Raw genomic sequence first — 16,667 nt, 5'->3', positions numbered from 1 at the left:
TGTGTAGATTTGAGAGACTTTTAACGCAAATATTTGGGTAGATCGACACCCATTGCCGAATATAAGTGAGATGCTGACCACAATGAAACCAGCAAAGTTCTTTACAAAATTAGACTTATCCTCAGCCTATCACCAGGTAATACTGGACGAAGAATCGAGACGCCTCACGTTTTTCATCAACCCATTAGGGGCATTCAGATATAAGAGGATACCTTTTGGGTTAGGTTCGGCAGTGGCTGTATTTCAGAGGCCGATGCATCATTTATACAATGGTTTACAAGGTGTACAATATTTTCAGGACGATATACTCATTTCAGCAATGACGGAAGAAGAACACAACGCAAAACTGTTGGGAGTATTAAGACGCAAAACTGTTGGGAGTCATGCAAGAGAAAGGCCTAACGCTCAGAATAGATGCATGCAAAATTAAAAGGAGGGAAGTGACATATTTGGGTCATTGTATAAACGCTGAAGGAATTAAACCAAAGAAAACCCTAGTGGATACAATCCTAGATATTCTAGAACCCACAGGTAAAGACCAACTCCAGAGTTTTTTGGGTCGGACTGAATACTATTCGAAATGTATACATCATTATGCGGACAAGACTAAATACATGAGCGATTTGATGAGCAAAGGAACACAATTCACATGGTCAGTGGAGTGTAAAGAGGAATTCGACCAAATAAAGAGACTTCTAAACAAAGCTCCAACCCTCAAAATGTTTGACTGCAGTGCTAAGACCATAGTTTCAGTAGATGCCAGTAACATCGGTTGAGGAGGTGTTTTAGAACAAGTTCAAGGGGGCATGGTAGTGCCAATTTCTTTTGCATATAGGATACTGAGATGAGCGGAAAATAATTATTCAACCATAGAGCGAGAAGCGCTGGGTGTGAAGTGGATTTTAGAACATTTCAAAGTCTGATTTGGGGCATTCCAGTGGAATTGAGAACTGATCACAAACCATTAATTCACGTATTGAACTCTAAACGTCCACATTTGACATCACCACGAATAAGAAGGTGGACATTAGACATTACGCAATATAATGTTAATGTGAAATACACTCCAGGGAAGTCCAATGTTGTAGCGGATTGTTTTTCAAGGTTGCCGTGGGATAGTGATCTTGATGAATTGAGAGAGGAAGAGTCAATAAATGAACAAAGTACAGATTGCATAATAGCACACAAACGCCAGCATATCTAAAGAAGGATGGACAAGAGCAGCAAATGAAGATGCTGAACAAGATTATTTAGGAAAAGCCATCAGGAGTGGCTGGAAGGATGCTGATCAAAGTATCAGGATGTGGGAAAGAATTGAAGATGAAATCTCCAGTGACAAAAAATGTCTTTACTGAGGGGACCAGATAATTCCACAGACACCACTGAGAGAGAGAATATTGCAGATCGCTCATGAAGGACATGTTGGTAGAAGTCTCACTAAGAGAAGGATGAGTTAAGTATATTGGTGGCCGAACATTTGGAATAAGATGGAAATATTGTCTAAAGAGTGCACAGCGTGTGCTGTAAGCGATAAAGGAAAGAGAGTACAAACTACACCTTTACAACCAGTGGAAGTTCCAAAGTCGGTATGGACTAAACTAGCCATTGACACAACAGGTCCTTATGAAGGACTAGAACCTCAAAAAGTGTATTTTATTGTGTTAATGGACTATACATCCAAGTGGGTAGAATGGGGAGTAGCAGAAGGTACTGTTACCGCCATTAAAGTTGTAAAGTTCTTGGAAGAGATCTTTAATCGAGGAGGAAACCCTCAAGAATTAATACCAGACAATTGTGTCCAATTTATGTCCATTGAAGTGCAACAGTTTTTGAGAGAAAGGCCCATTGAACACAGAACCACAGCATTATATCACCCAATTGCTAATGGATTAGTTGAAAAAATGAATGGGTTCATAAAGGGAATCATTCAACTGGCAATTACCAATCATTTGCCTTGGAAGGAAACACTTAAGGAAGCATTGAATACTTAGTTACACCTCATTCTGCAATGGAAGAAGAACCTTTCACACTAATGAGGAAGAACAGCTACAAACAGACTAAGACCTGCTTGGCTTGTGTTGAGGAAGAATAGAGAAATCAACATGGAAGCGATAGTAAGGAGAGTGAAGAAGAAACAACCTGAGTATAAGAAATATTATGATAACAAAAGACATGTGACAAATAGTACAGTCAGAAGGGGAGATTGGATTCATGTAAAAGAACCGGGGAAAGTTCTAAAAGGAGTCTAAATACAGAACGCCACAAAGAATAGTTGAATGTTCCAAGAAATTGGTTATTCTAGAGGATGGCAAGAAGTGGCCGTGTGATGATGACATACCAGCGAGAGAAGGATATTCATCCGAGGAGGAGTGTATAGAAAGATTTCCCAGAGACATTTGCGAGTATAAGACATGTCTTCAAAGAACAGAAAAATCATATGAAACTTCAAGAAGGACTTCATTTATTATTAATTCTGTCGGCAGAAACATTCATTGGTGGATGTCATGTAACACTAGGAGCATTTGCAGCTCAAACTATATCCTTTTCAAAATATTATAGGAAGTATTCATGTAGTTATTACCAAATCATTTCAATTAATGGTGGTGGATCATCTCCACAACTTATTATTTCTATATTTCTTATACTACTCTCTACCTTTCTTTTCTTATGCTACTCTCTACCTTTCTTTTCATATTTCTCTGTTCTATTGATCTCTCATGTGTCATTTCATTGTAAGGAAGGTGGAGGGGGAGATGTTATAAAGTATAGGCTGATGATGTAACAACTACGATGACAGAATGATTCTGGAATCCTCGGGTTCCAGAATCACATGAGATAAGAGAAGTGGCGTGGACGGGAGTGCACCCACCTGGAGACTTCCTCATCCCACAATAAACTAGCAATCAGTCTAATTATACTTGTGACAAAAGTTTTATTTACAACAATTTGGGTAATACCAAAACTACGAGCTTCTGCAGTCTGCGGCGGGCTGTGGGGGTCAAGCAGCACCTGCCTAGCAATTACTCTCTGCATGCAGACATAGATCGGAAGTCATGCCCAGTTTGCAGTGTCCCATGGTCATGGGTCAGTGAGATGCACATTCTGAATTCTTCAAACCCCTCCTTTCTGAACAGTGTTCATGTGTTTTAGTTCACAATGCAGTGGCTGAGGCGGTTGGAAACATGAGTCTCCTAAAGCCTGATTGGGGGAGTTTGGGCTTATTGGTAGGCCTTACTTGCAATGCTTGGGATGGGACAGACACCCTATGATTCCACCATATTCTGGCTACCTGGCAGCGTCGCAGAGCGGTCGGTGCACTGACCAAATTGGTCTCCCGCAACCCAACACCAAGGCTCTTCATTGTGATCTCGTCACCCTTTCCACACAGTACAGCATCGTGGCCGGGTCCCAAATGACTTGTGTATGTCTTGGCGGTCAGACAGTGTGGGTCCACATCGGTGCAATCCACTGGCACACCGCAGGATTGTTGGACACACTTTGATAGATTGGTGGATGCCCCCTTTGCTCTGTTTAAGTGAAAGCCCAGGATAACAGTGTGGCAGAAGACGCACTAACAGTGTTGGCACAGGTGCGCGCACGTGTTTCCTGGGACCAGCCTTCCCCCTCCATGAGGATGCCCAAGGAGAGCACACCTGTGTGCGCGCCAAACCATGGCCATGCTTTTGAAATATAGAATAGGAAAACTAGGGAACTGTTCACATTCCAGTGGGTACGCATTTAGTATTATGGAAGAGTTCACATGGTCCCTTCTGTAATGCAAAAGTGTGGCCTCTGCAAGGCAAAACAGAACAACGTGCCATTTATGGAGGGCCCCACTTTGATTTATCCAGCCCATTGAATCCAGTCTTACTTTTACTCTGCTCGACCTCTGTCAGTTTCCAGAGAGGGTAGACATGTGGTCTTTTAAATCCTTTGTATTTCCTTCAGAGATCTATATATACACCACCCAATTTAGTGATATTATTTTTTGTATTATTGTTATGGCTTAATAAAATATCAACCTTTCAATACATAATGTTAGTTCAGTGATCAAATAAAATTACAATATTTAAAAGAAAGTGTAAAGTCAAATTTACAAGTAAAAAGGCAGTTAGAATTGACCTCTTTGGCAATGCTTCCAAGGTTCGAGGTATACAGGTGGCAGAGCTGCTGCTCACATTTAGGTTTTGTTTAACGATGAAAGAAATCTAACCACCGCTATCTTAACTGATGAGCGTTTAGAGCCAAATATGTTAAGCCACAGTATTTTGGATGGTAAGATCCTGAAATCTTTGAACGTGGGATGCAGATGTAAGGTTCGCTTAACCATGAGCATAGGACATGCAGTTAATAGATGCTGTTTGCTTTGATTCTTTGCAAAATCTGCATAGTGATATTATTGTACCATTGGGATACGTGTGTATGTACATACAGGGCACAATGTACAAGATGCCTGCAGTTGAAGGGGGCAGCAGAACCCCGGGCAGGGTAAATGGTAATGGATCAGGACTAGTGATTGCAATTAGACATTGCTTCCACAATGAGGTTTTTTATTTGGTATTTTTTTTTTTTTTTAAATAACTCGGAAGTCTGAATTGATCAAATGTATTACGTTGGAAATGGGGATGTGTGGTCGGGACACAGATCCGTTTACAGTCAATCACTCTAATGCTCTTTATGCGGACCTTCCAGCTAAACATGCACACTTATTACAGAGGGGCACACAATCTGCTGCTGTTCTTGCAAGGGGAAATCGGGATTGCATTTCTGTTGCAAAAAGAGTTAGAAAGCTCAGATGTCAAGACACAGACCGGCCGTGGAGCATCTAGTATACATCCAGGTATTATTTATTGTACATATTTGCAGTTCAAGGTTCCAGTTACTCTTTACTATGTTACATGACAGGAAGCATGCAGCACTCCCACCGGCCGTCCCCCCAACTGACACACATGCAACACTCACATACAACACTCACCAACATTCTCCTGAGCTGCCAATCACCACAGTCACCAACATTCTACAACAGCATACATAGGTGGTCAGCAGGACAGGACAAGATATTACATTACAACAATTTCCGAGGTCTGTTAATGTCTATTCTGGAATCGTGTTGCCCAAATGGTACATTTTGAGATTACCTGTTTGGCATTCAGTGCTAGTAGTCCACTATGCCATGGTTCCCTAATTTAAAACGTTCAACCTGTCATCTCCTCGGGTCTAGTACTATTCCTAGCTTCTGACTGGGTTCCGAGGAGGGTGATGCCACTGTTGCCAGGCAGGCCGAATCGTGGACCCTTTAAAACTGGACGCCCGATTCCCCAATCCCCAACTCGGGAGATTGAGAGTTAGGGGCAATATGGATCCCAGTTTGTTCATATGACTTGTTAACGTGGCATAGGGTGCTTGTAAAAATAACCCACATTCACTTCTATCACTTCTTAAGCTTGTACCAAATCCTCAGAGGGGAACTTCTGAACTGTCACATCTGGTATATTGCCTCTGAAGGAATGTCGCCTTGTTTCTCTGCCATTGAGTAATGCATTTTTACTTTGAGACTCGGTGTTACAGGGCAGTGCCACTTGATACATAGCTTTACCAACCCGAGACAGACATTTCTCAATGCAGAAGACTGACGTCATGGTTTCACCTTTAAAAGGGATCATCGGTGCAGTACAGACTTGACAGCCTTGTGAATGGCACATTGGGGAATTCGTAGCAAACACCAACAAAGTTATACTGGGTTTAAAAAGGCTTGAAAAGACCATTTAACTTTAAATGTGATGGAAGAAAAATCAATTGAAGGCAAATCACACGTGCCACAGCGCCACCTAGTAACCACTGACGGAAGTTCACCTCCAATTCAGAACCAGATCAGAGTGAGTGAGTGTGTGTAAGTCGCCACCTAATTTATGGTGGGTTTATAAACTCTTGAAAAAAGCCCTTCCACCTGAAATGTGAAAGTTCAATATTCCATGTCATCCAAGTTACAAAGGCCACCTAGTAACCATAGCTGAAAGTACCTCCAGTTCTCAGCTGCACCAGCAAGGCATTGTGGGTATCCAAATTTGTACAAGTGCAAGTGTTTGCTTCAGAAAATTGCTCTGCTGATGTGTCTCTGAACAGACGGTGTACTTCCAGCGGTGGCGTTGGGGCTTGGCTCAAATGGAAATTGCTTTCTCGAAAATGCTCAGTTTCATTTAACACAGTGGGTGCCTCTAGGTCGGAATGAAAGCCATTCCATGTCCAAATATGCAACCCGGACTCTATTTAATGCATAGCCGTCTCTTATGCAACAATTGGATTCAGAAAAAAATACTTGGTCATCACGTTCAGTTTAAATTGCTTTAGTGCAGAAAAAAGTGCAATTGAGTGGACACATTTTTACACAACAGCCCCTACTACTGGGATGTCTGGATAGGGCTGACATTGTCTTTTTCAGTCAGACAATAAGTCAGCCGACACCTTGTGAGGAACTTTCCATGACAGTGACTGGTCAGTTGTTCAGTTGGGCGTTGCCTTCTCCCCTATTCTGTTTCCAAGACCACAGTGCCTTTCAAAGGGGAATATCATTACTGCAATTCAGGCTCTGTTCCCTCAAACCAAGAAATCATTTTTACTCATTTTTAAACATTTACAACCCCACATCCATAATCAGCCTTTGTGTTGCACACAAGTTGTACTTAGTATCTGCCTTGCAAAATATTGAAAACACTGTACATGTATTCAAACACAAAAGGGTGTTTAAGAGTCTATCGTTAATCTTTAGCCAGTGGGGTTCCCTTCTGACTTTGGAGACATGTTCTCTGTTCGGGATGTTCAGGGCCGTTCTAAGGGCATTATTTTGTAAGATTTGTATTTTGTCCAGGATGTACTTGTTGGCCCCTAAGTATAGGGCATTGCAGTAATCCAATTTGGGCATTATTGGGGCGTTTGCAAGGGTGATGCAGCTTGTTTTGGAAAGGAATGGTCTGCAGGCTCTGATTAGTTTGCAGGTGTAGGCTGTTGATGATGCTATGGAATTCACATGTTTTTTTAAGGTAAGGGTGGAATCAAGGTAAAACCCTAGGGTTTTAACTTCCTTGGCTACCTTAATGATATTTCCATCTATGTTGAAGGCGGAGTAGTTGGGATTCCGTTTTTTTAAGATTGAGGTTGATCCAAGAATCAGGATATCTGTTTTGTCGTCATTCAGGATGCCATCCATGCCTGAATGAGGAGGTATATTTTATTTACCAAAGCCAGTTCTTTGTCAAAATTGCCGAAAGAGGAATGAGGATCTGAGTGTCATCTGCATAATTTGTGTAGATGACACCCAGTCTGTCCAATTTGTCAAATAGAGGCTTGGTAAATATGTTATACATAGTTGGCGAAACACAGGAGCCCTGTGGAACAACGCATGTAGTTTGGATAGGGTCAGCGGATGCTGAAGGGAAGAAAACTTGCATCGTTCTATTATCGAGGAAGGACTGAACCCATGCTATAGCGCCTGTGGAAAGGTTTGCTGCTTTTGCCAGGTGTGTACACAGTACTCCATGGTCCACCAGGTCGGATGCCGCCGACAAGTCCAAGAGGAGTAACATGGCGGTTAAGTTCATCAATTTGCGTTTTTAAGTCAATATGAGGTGTGCTGTGCTGCTTTAAAAATGGCCAGAATGTACATGGCAAGAATGCAAGCAGGTGTCCCTTTTTCATCGTGATATGCAGCATTTCATTTTCGTTCAGCTTTCTAGAAGCACGTTCACCCTAAGAGGCCAAGCATAGCTCTTCCCATCATTTCCTCAGTCTCAACTTCGATGCATACTGCATTGTGATACAGGGGCTTTTTGGGTGGCCTTTGCAGTGATCCTAATCTGCTGTGCATTAGAAACTAAAATGTGATGGATGGAAAGATTTGAATGGATCCTAGCTATTTTTCATTGCTCTGTTCATCTTCCAGCCCATTGTTTTGTATTCTGTCCGTGCCGCTGAAGGAAGGGACCAAGCTTACACAACCCAGTCTTGGTACTACCACCAAAGAGAGCTGCCAGCCCAAGTCGCCCCAGTACAGAAAAAAGGCTAGACACTCCAGTTCCATTTCTTTTATTCCAGTTGTATACTCTCTCAAATACTTGAATACCTTAAGTAACATTGGCAATACAATATTTGACAAGTAGTGTTGGGGAAGTGCAGAGCACCAGATGTTGGCATGTGTTCTGAGGCACACAGCTAAAGATTTCACTGACCGGATTTGGTTTTGCACATGTTATCTTTCATATTAAATGTGAATTTCTGAAATGATGTATTCTTCTAGGAGGAAGTTAACAAGGAATTGTTTATATGAATTTTATAATCTCGGAAATTTCCTGTGGCATAAGAAACTGCTGTGCAAACACCTATAAAGCAGAACATCAGGTGAGAACCGCTCACTTGGGTGACTGCCTACCTACACCACTGACCCATGAGACACACGCAGGGCTCCGGTTGCCCATAGTGTGATGGGACGGTCGGGTTCTAAACCTAGAGTCCTGCTACACCGGTCACTTCATACAGCTGTATTGCGTTTGTATTTTCAAAAAGCCCCCAAAATATCAAAATTGGCACTTCCATCTTAGCATTTAGTACTGTCAGAATAGTGGCACAACAGTGAAAACAGTTGGCAACCTCTAATTTGCGACATAATGTATCCATTTAAAAGTGCATCTGCTTACCAAATGAATAATGTGTATATTGTTTTAAATATCTTCCTTTGAACAGCAAAGCGCCTAGCCATGTACCAGGAAGCGGATTCTGAAGACGAGGAAATGGCACCCAAAGTTGGAATGCTGCCCCGGCGTGACAGTGCCAGCAGTCACCAGAGTGTCAAAGCGGTCCATCGAACGCAAAGTACCAAGTCCCACAGGCGCACTGGAAGCAGAGCAGAAGCAAAACGAGCCAGCATTCTATCCAAGCACACAGCCTTCAGCAGTCCAATGGTTAGTGATGAACACTAGTCCTCTTCCCTTTGTCACACCTCACAGATTGTTATGCTGCAATCATTGTTTTAAACATGGACCGGAACCATGGTCTTTAGTTTTTGTTATCACATGGATGCTAAGGTATGACTATTACCTATTTAAAGTTGGAGAGAAGTAACGTATTGAATATGTTTATGTATCAAGTAAGATTCCATTTGAGAGCCCTGCCTGCAAGCATATCAATGGCTCCAGTTTGTGTGACATCAGAGCGTCTGCCACACATAAGCTTAACATATTGCTTTAGCTTAACTCTGTATATGATGAATGTTAGAAGGCCATGTGAATGAACTTGAGGGTGGCACCGATTTTCTGACATGTTATACACTGAGACTATCCGACATTTTGGAAAAATCGAGGTTCATTAAAATGTGCATGCACACTTTGCCAAAGAATAGATAGATTTATTGGTGAATGATGTAAAAGCCCAGAATTACATTAAGGATACAGTAGTTCACTGCTGTGATTCAAAGTTATAATGGTAATACAAATTCACAAGAGGATGTTTTCACCATTTCAAAAGTGATGTCACTATAATATCACATCATTATACAGCCGTTCATGCAAATCTCTCGTACTCCTAAGAACTGTAATTTTGTGTGCTATTATCCCTGGATGTAAAATGGTTGATGCAACATTTATGGTTTCAGCCTGTATCCTGCAGGCGGATCAGATTTCTGGGCCAAACATTTAGCTGATCGATATTTAACTGCTATTTAGATATTCTCTACCCACAACCCCCTTGCTTCTCAAATGGGCATATTATTTTTTCCAAGACAGGGTTCTCAAATATCAATGGGGGTGGAGGGATGAGATGTGTGTTACTCACCACCTGATACTAAATTAGTTTAAAACATGTATACAAATTGAACCATCATAGTTCAAGTTACTCACATACACCTCATTCCATGTGTCTCCTACACCCCCACCCCTTTTCCACTGAGCTCTCAAAAATCCACAGATACTCTGTGTCTTGGTCCTTTCTCCCTGGATTGTCTTTCTGATTTATTTCTTCTTGCTTCTTCCAATCCTATGCTGATGGCACCTACATTGATTTTATATTGGCTGGTTCGGTGTGAAGACACTCAGCTCATTTTGTCACTCACATCAAGGAATTAGTTAGTGATTGATAATATTCTCTACCTGAATGCTTCCAATTTGGATATATTTTAGATGGGCTCTTCAGTTCTATTTCCTCTTTCTCCTGGCCCGAAGACAAAGGGTCTCCCCCTACCTTTGTGTCTCACACTAAAAACCAGGTGTTCTCTTTGACTCACTCCTCACCTTCTTCTATCAAATGCAAGACTGTACAAGAAACACATACTACATCTTACCATATGATCAAGCACATTATTGTTCACTTCAATATATCTCCCGACGAAAGCCATGGTGTTGTCAAGGCTTGCTTCTTTTAACAGACTCTATTTAGACCCAACTGAAGTCCTCCAGAATCAGAAGGCCAGGTTGATCCTAGTGTTAAGGCCTATGGAGCACATAAGCCCGGACAGCTCTCCACTGGCTAACATTTGGTACTGTGAGGAACTCATGGTATCAAAAGGAGAGTCACAAACAAGAGATGCAAGTTCAACAGCTTTATTTATAACTTTGCAAGGGGTTGGCGACTTCCTAACTGGCCCTTAATCTAAAGTGGGAGTACAACTTGACCATGAAGTAAAACAGTCCTAGTCAATACAGTCAAAACAATAGGGTCTAAACCGAACGCATGCCCTTATTCCAATACAAAAAGGAGCAAGGGAAATGTACACAATAAAAGGATAGTGTTCTTAACAAAAGGATCAGGATGGCAAGGGGTTTGAAGCAATGATGAATCCCTTCCCCACAATTTCACCTTGGGACAATGGGATTCGAGGGCATAGGGACTTAGGCAGCACAGTTTTTCCCAGTGAGGCACACTCTGGCTTACTGGGGTGAGTCAACAGAATGTTCAGCTTCTTTCATAATCAAATGTTAGTTTGGACTTTCCAAAAACAAATGTTGCAAATGTTTTCCTCAAATAGACTTATTTGTCTTGAAACAAAAACCTTAATAGTCATAATCTTTCCTAAAGGTCTCAGTGATACCCTTCCCCCAAGCTTTCTTGGGCGAAGGCTTTCGAGACTGCATAGGTTTGGCTTCTGACTATGCCTGACCAGTTAGACAGCCGTTACTTTCCCTTTCTCCGAATGCTTTCCGGTACTTGTAGTTGCAAAACTCCATCTGGCTCGAGCCACTCATAATATTACTGGTTTCCCTCAGTCGGGTTCAGAGCTCTTACCTTTCACTTCAGCCTCCCTGAGTCGGGCTTAGGCTTAAAATGCGTTTCTCCAGCTCACACAAGCTCCCCTCGATCAGGCGCAAGCTTCAATCCTCGTTATTTTCTATTTCCAATCATTCCTTTTGCCTCAGGACTTTGAATAGTCAGCCATGTTACTACAGAGATTTTCGACTCTGCTATATCCAACAGCAGGACCACTCTGTGTACATTGTATCACACTGTCTCTTTAAAGCATTGATCTTTCTTTACTCGCGGTTGCCGTATTTTGCGCAACCTTGTCTTGACACTGTTACTTTCAGGCAAAAACAACAAGGCCTTTCTTCTTCTCTTTTGTTAATTCACCGGCTGTTTTTTGTTTGCTTGCCAAAGTTCATGGTTCCTTTACTCGTAGCTTTATTGAACCTCCCCAATTCAATCTCACCGGGAGGGAAGCAGGCTTCTCATCAAGTTTCCACAGAAGGCCGACTTCCAGCTCGGGTTATCAGCTGCTTGTTGCATGTCCAGTTCTTTTGCCTGGTTTTCTTGAGACTTCTCCTCAGCTCTGAAAGTCCTCTGGCTTTCTGCCCTCCAGTCTCACATTCGCAGCAACTCCTGAAGTCTGGCACCTTCTCGCTCCCAGCCTCGCTCAGAGTGTACCTGTGTGTTCCGCCTTTTATCCCAGATGGGGAAGTTAACAGGTTTCAGGTGGGGATGATTGGAACGGGAGGCCTGACCTTGCCTGGCCTCATTACCGGGACAGAGCCATCGAAAAGAGTCGGAGGTAATCTTCATGACTCTGTTCCTGGTCTTACTCAGCCCAGCAGTACTGATAGAGTAGGAAGGGTGAGGATCATGGGAGTTGTAGTGTTTTACAAAGTAGATTGGGATAGGATTAGGGAAGGTGTTGGGGGGGGGGCGGGAGGGATATCATGTCTCACTAGTGGGTGTGCCACCCCCACAGCTCGAGGACCCCTTACCCAGGTGATCCCCCTTGCTTGTCCTCCCCCAGGGTCATGATCCAAGAGTGATGGCCCTCCCCTGGACACCTAAGCAACAGATTCCCGGGGTTTAGGTTGTGAAACACTCCCTCGTTTTTCACAGTACCCATATTGTGTTCAAGTCTTTCTGACTCATCCATGGTGCATACTTGGACTCTGGTCCTATCTACTTGCAGGGAACAATCAACCAATACTGTCCAACAAGGCTCCTAAGAATATCAAGTTTGAAAACAGACACTCTGAAGCATGGTAAGAAAAAGAAGATTGGGGGCAAGACACTAGATGCTGCTGTAGCCTGTCAATGGAACAAACTGAAGAAATGACTGATGTTTTTGGAAGAACCTTAAGTCCAATCTTTTTAAAATGTGGTACTCTTAAGCCTGCTGCTGACCTGGGCTTTGATGCCCTGAGTTTAACAAGGACCTGGATCAAGGTAACTGTGAGCTCCTTTCACCCATTGGAGCCATTAAGGCTTCTTTCTGACTTTGCTCTTCGCATATGCAATACGTCTGTGCTTAATATTCTTTCTTGCGATTGGATTTGTCTTACTGTCTTTTACCATGTTTACCAGCACTTCTCACCTCTTCTCACCTCTTCTCTCCCTTTCAACACTTAACTGATCCAGAATGTTATAAGACTCATGTTCCGCCCTATCTTTTTCTCCTCTTGGGACACTTCAAAGCTACTGCATTCACAGATACATCTTATAAATTACAAATAAGTGATAAAACGTGAGTCCTATGTTGTAATGCCTGCAATGGAACCCTGGTGTGTTTGTGATGGTTAGAATGGTGGAGGCGGAAGGAAGTGTTGATGATGTGGAGGGACATGTAAGTTATGTGGCGCGTGAAGGGGCTCTATTACATGTCGAAGGCGCAGCCAAGAAAGGACCATGGGACATGTTCACTGTAAACAGTGCGAAAATTAAGATGTTAGATTCAGGATCACTGTACGTCATGATCTCACCGGAATTATATGAGAAGAGTTATGGAAAGGAGGTATCAACCCTCAAAGCCTTCAACATTAACCCTAGTGCTTATGGGCAAGTAACTATCAAAGTTATGGGGTATGAGTGTGCTTGCATTGAATTCAAGGGGGCGGTAGGGAAATTGTATGTAGCGCACACGGGTGAGAGCGTCCTGGGATGGGATGAACAAGCCGCTCTGGAAATTGAAATACGTCTTGGTGGCGCTGTTCACGTGTTGAGTGTGGAGGCTGTAGAGCGACTTATAGGGAGTGTATCAGCGGACTACTTAAGGAGTAAATACCCGACTGTGTTTTCAGAGAAGTTAGGCATGTTGCGTGGCTTTTGCCACAGGATTGTACTTGAGAGAGGGGCAGTACACAAGACCCATAAATTCAGAAAGGTACCAGTGTTGGCCAGAAAGGGACTGAAAAATGAATTCACCAACCATAAAAACGCAGGGAAAATAGAGGAGATTGAATTCTCAGAATGGCTGTCTCCGGTCGTCTTAGCAAGCAAACAGGATGGAGGTCTCAGAATGTGTCAACCTCAGGGAGTTCAATGCGAGCTTCTGGGTGGACCGGCATACCTTGCCTAATATAAATTAGTTTTTGATGACCATAGGACAAGCGACATGGCTTTCCACTTCTGATATCTCTGCCGCGTACCATCGGATTAACCTCCACAAAGGGTCTCACCCTCTTACGTCATTTGTCACACCGTTTCGAGCTTAAAGATTTTGCTGCAAGGCATTTGGTCTAGCTTCGGCGTCAGCTGTTTGCCAATGGCTGTTTGGGGAAGTTTGTGGTGTGAGTTACTTCCAGATCAATAATTTCATATGGGGCAAGGATCGGAGAGAACATGATGAGAGGGTGTGTAAGAAGGTTTGTTACATTACAAGAAGTCTGCAGCCTCAGGTGATTAAAGCACTTTTATTAATTATTGGTGCTAGCTGCAGATGTAAATCTAGAAGTTCAGGTTAGAGCAATAAGACATCCACCTGCCCCTTTATAAGCTGGCACTCTCTCTCACCAACGGTCACCACCAGAACACCCAGCACACAACATTCCACCTAGGATTACATTCCAAACATGTTGCATCACACATTGAAAGATCCTAACCCTTGCACCATATATATGAGATCATTACATATCTATCTCCCTTAAGAAATTGACACCAAAATATCAAACCTACCAAATAGAGCGACCTATAGTCAAAAACTGCCAAACACTATTCCTCAAATAAAACCATAAACCTAGTGCTTAACGCACTGAACCAACACAACTGCAGGCCCTGCAGTAAACCAAAACCAAAGAGACCAGCTCCATAATCCTCGATCTCAAAACCAAACCAGCATCAAACATCCATCATCCCAACTTTCTGTGATTCATAACAAACACCACCCTCCTCTACCCCCACAGAGTGGCAGAATATAAGAGCAAACACATACCCTTTAAACTATGCCTGCCCTTAACACCATGGGGCTAACCGAGATCCCTCATAACAACTAGGAATGATAGAGACTGCAATAAACGTCCGACATACTCATCCTGTGCCCAGGGAAACTCACCCCATAGTCTCAAGAATTTATCACAACTAACATCCTGAGCTTCTAAACCTCACAAAAACACAAAACAGGAGTTCCCAAACCTCCTTCACATACACCTTGGCCAAAAGGCCAAAGCCACAGTTCCCCAACTCCCTTCAATACATATACCGTGGCCAGATTGACCAAACCCGAAGTTCCCAAACTCCCTTCAACTTACCCACACAATGGCCAGATTTACCAAAGCCGGAGTTCCAAAACTCCCTTCAACACACACCGTAGCTACGATTTGCCTCAAGGTTCCAAACTCACTACCATGAACATTAGCAGAGTACATACTCCTTCATACAACTTCCACCAAAAAGTTTTACCCAATATTCATTTCCTACACCTTTTTCTGCATACACCCATAAATACATTTCACATCACCACTTACACCTCCAGTAATTAGATTGTGCTCAGGCCAACCATGCGACCTTTCCAACTACACCATGCCACCTAGACAGTTGCACGACCTTTCATAAAGTAGACCTATAAATCACTGGTGAAAAAACTGCATCAAAGATCAAAATATTTGCCTAACTCTCCCCATAAGTCCATACATTTCTCAATGACCTGAAACAAAAATTGAAGTTATCATTTTGCATGACATCACCCCAAATAATCCCAAATTGTCTGGTAACCTATATAAAAGCAAAATGTAAGCATGTGGATATAATCTTCCAAACTATTTTCAAAAACCTGCATTAATTGCGACATATACAACATGCTTTTATGCCTATGACAATTTTCACTTTACTAACTACTAAAGGCCACAACATGCTACCGTTCACTCCAGCAACTCAGAGATACTCCATTCAGAACACTCATAATACAGGCCTTACATCACGTCTACTAAATGCACTTAAAACTCTCTGCTGTAGCATGACAACTCCCTAAAAAGCTTCATGAAATCAGGGTCAAACTCCTCTAACACCAACATTGATGTGTCTGCAGGTTCACCCATGAGCTCCCCAAAGGACCTGCAGTGACCCCAGATTTCCTCCCAATGAGTGTCCAACTGCTTTAATGCACCAATTTCAGAGTGCAACACCTCTGTCGCGATAAACCCAGCAGCCTACAGAACACTCAGACTTCCTCAATTCTTGAGCACCCCATTATCCAATTGTGAAAAATGCTGCTCCTCCTGAGAATGTGATTGCGGTTGAGAAACTTCCCCTGGCTGGATTTCAAAGTCATTAAAAATAACATGTCTCATTACAGGGCTCAGTAGCCTCCTCCCCACACGCCAACCTTATTCTCTTGCCATACTGCATCCCATCCTGTGTCTGCCTTTCGTTGTCTGCTATGTCATTCTTAAATATGTGGCCAGCATCCCTGGTATCTCTCTTTAAGCCACTGTCCTTCGACAAAAACGAAACCGCACCACCGGCCTCTTTCTGCTTTCCTAGCGCAACTTTTCCTTTTTCGGAAAAGAGAAACTTATCCACGCTCTCTGTACGCTCCACAGATGATACACCTTCTGATGTAAATCGAACTTTGCCATTGTTCAGAAATGGCTCCGACACAGATGACACACCCCTTGATGTCATCATTCTGCCTCCAGCTGAGCAGAGCTGGCTCCGTAACCCAACCGCCACCAGCGTCACGTACACACCCTGTGTACAAACAAAACACTTGCTGCCTTTATAATAGCCCGATGCGGCTATCGATATGCTTCCACTGTACATGCACACCTCACATACACGCCATGTGTACCGATAGGAGTCAATACTTGCCCTCCAAATAGCCCACTGTAGCTATTAATTACTTCGTTCAGAGAAACCCCCCAGAGTCACAAAGGGCACGCACCCGACCGTTGTTTCGCCGTTGCGTCCAAATCCTTATCTGCCTTCTGGACCCTTCCGGCTTCCAA

At 42.9% G+C, this 16,667-nt stretch overlaps 1 protein-coding gene across 1 annotated transcript in view; it reads left to right on the top strand.

Annotated features, from left to right (window-relative positions):
* ATP10A (ATPase phospholipid transporting 10A (putative)) overlaps positions 1–16,667 on the top strand; it is a 1,364,682-nt gene that overhangs the window by 897,234 nt on the left and 450,781 nt on the right. The window contains exon 8 of the mRNA XM_069636588.1: positions 8,734–8,951. Within this exon, the coding sequence (XP_069492689.1) occupies positions 8,734–8,951 (218 nt within the window). The remainder of the gene's footprint in view (positions 1–8,733; positions 8,952–16,667) is intronic.

This window comes from Ambystoma mexicanum, chromosome 7p, assembly GCF_040938575.1.
Source record: "Ambystoma mexicanum isolate Mex_15411 chromosome 7p, UKY_AmexF1_1, whole genome shotgun sequence".
NCBI lineage: Eukaryota > Metazoa > Chordata > Amphibia > Caudata > Ambystomatidae > Ambystoma > Ambystoma mexicanum.
This window is presented reverse-complemented; position numbering and strand designations above follow the sequence as displayed.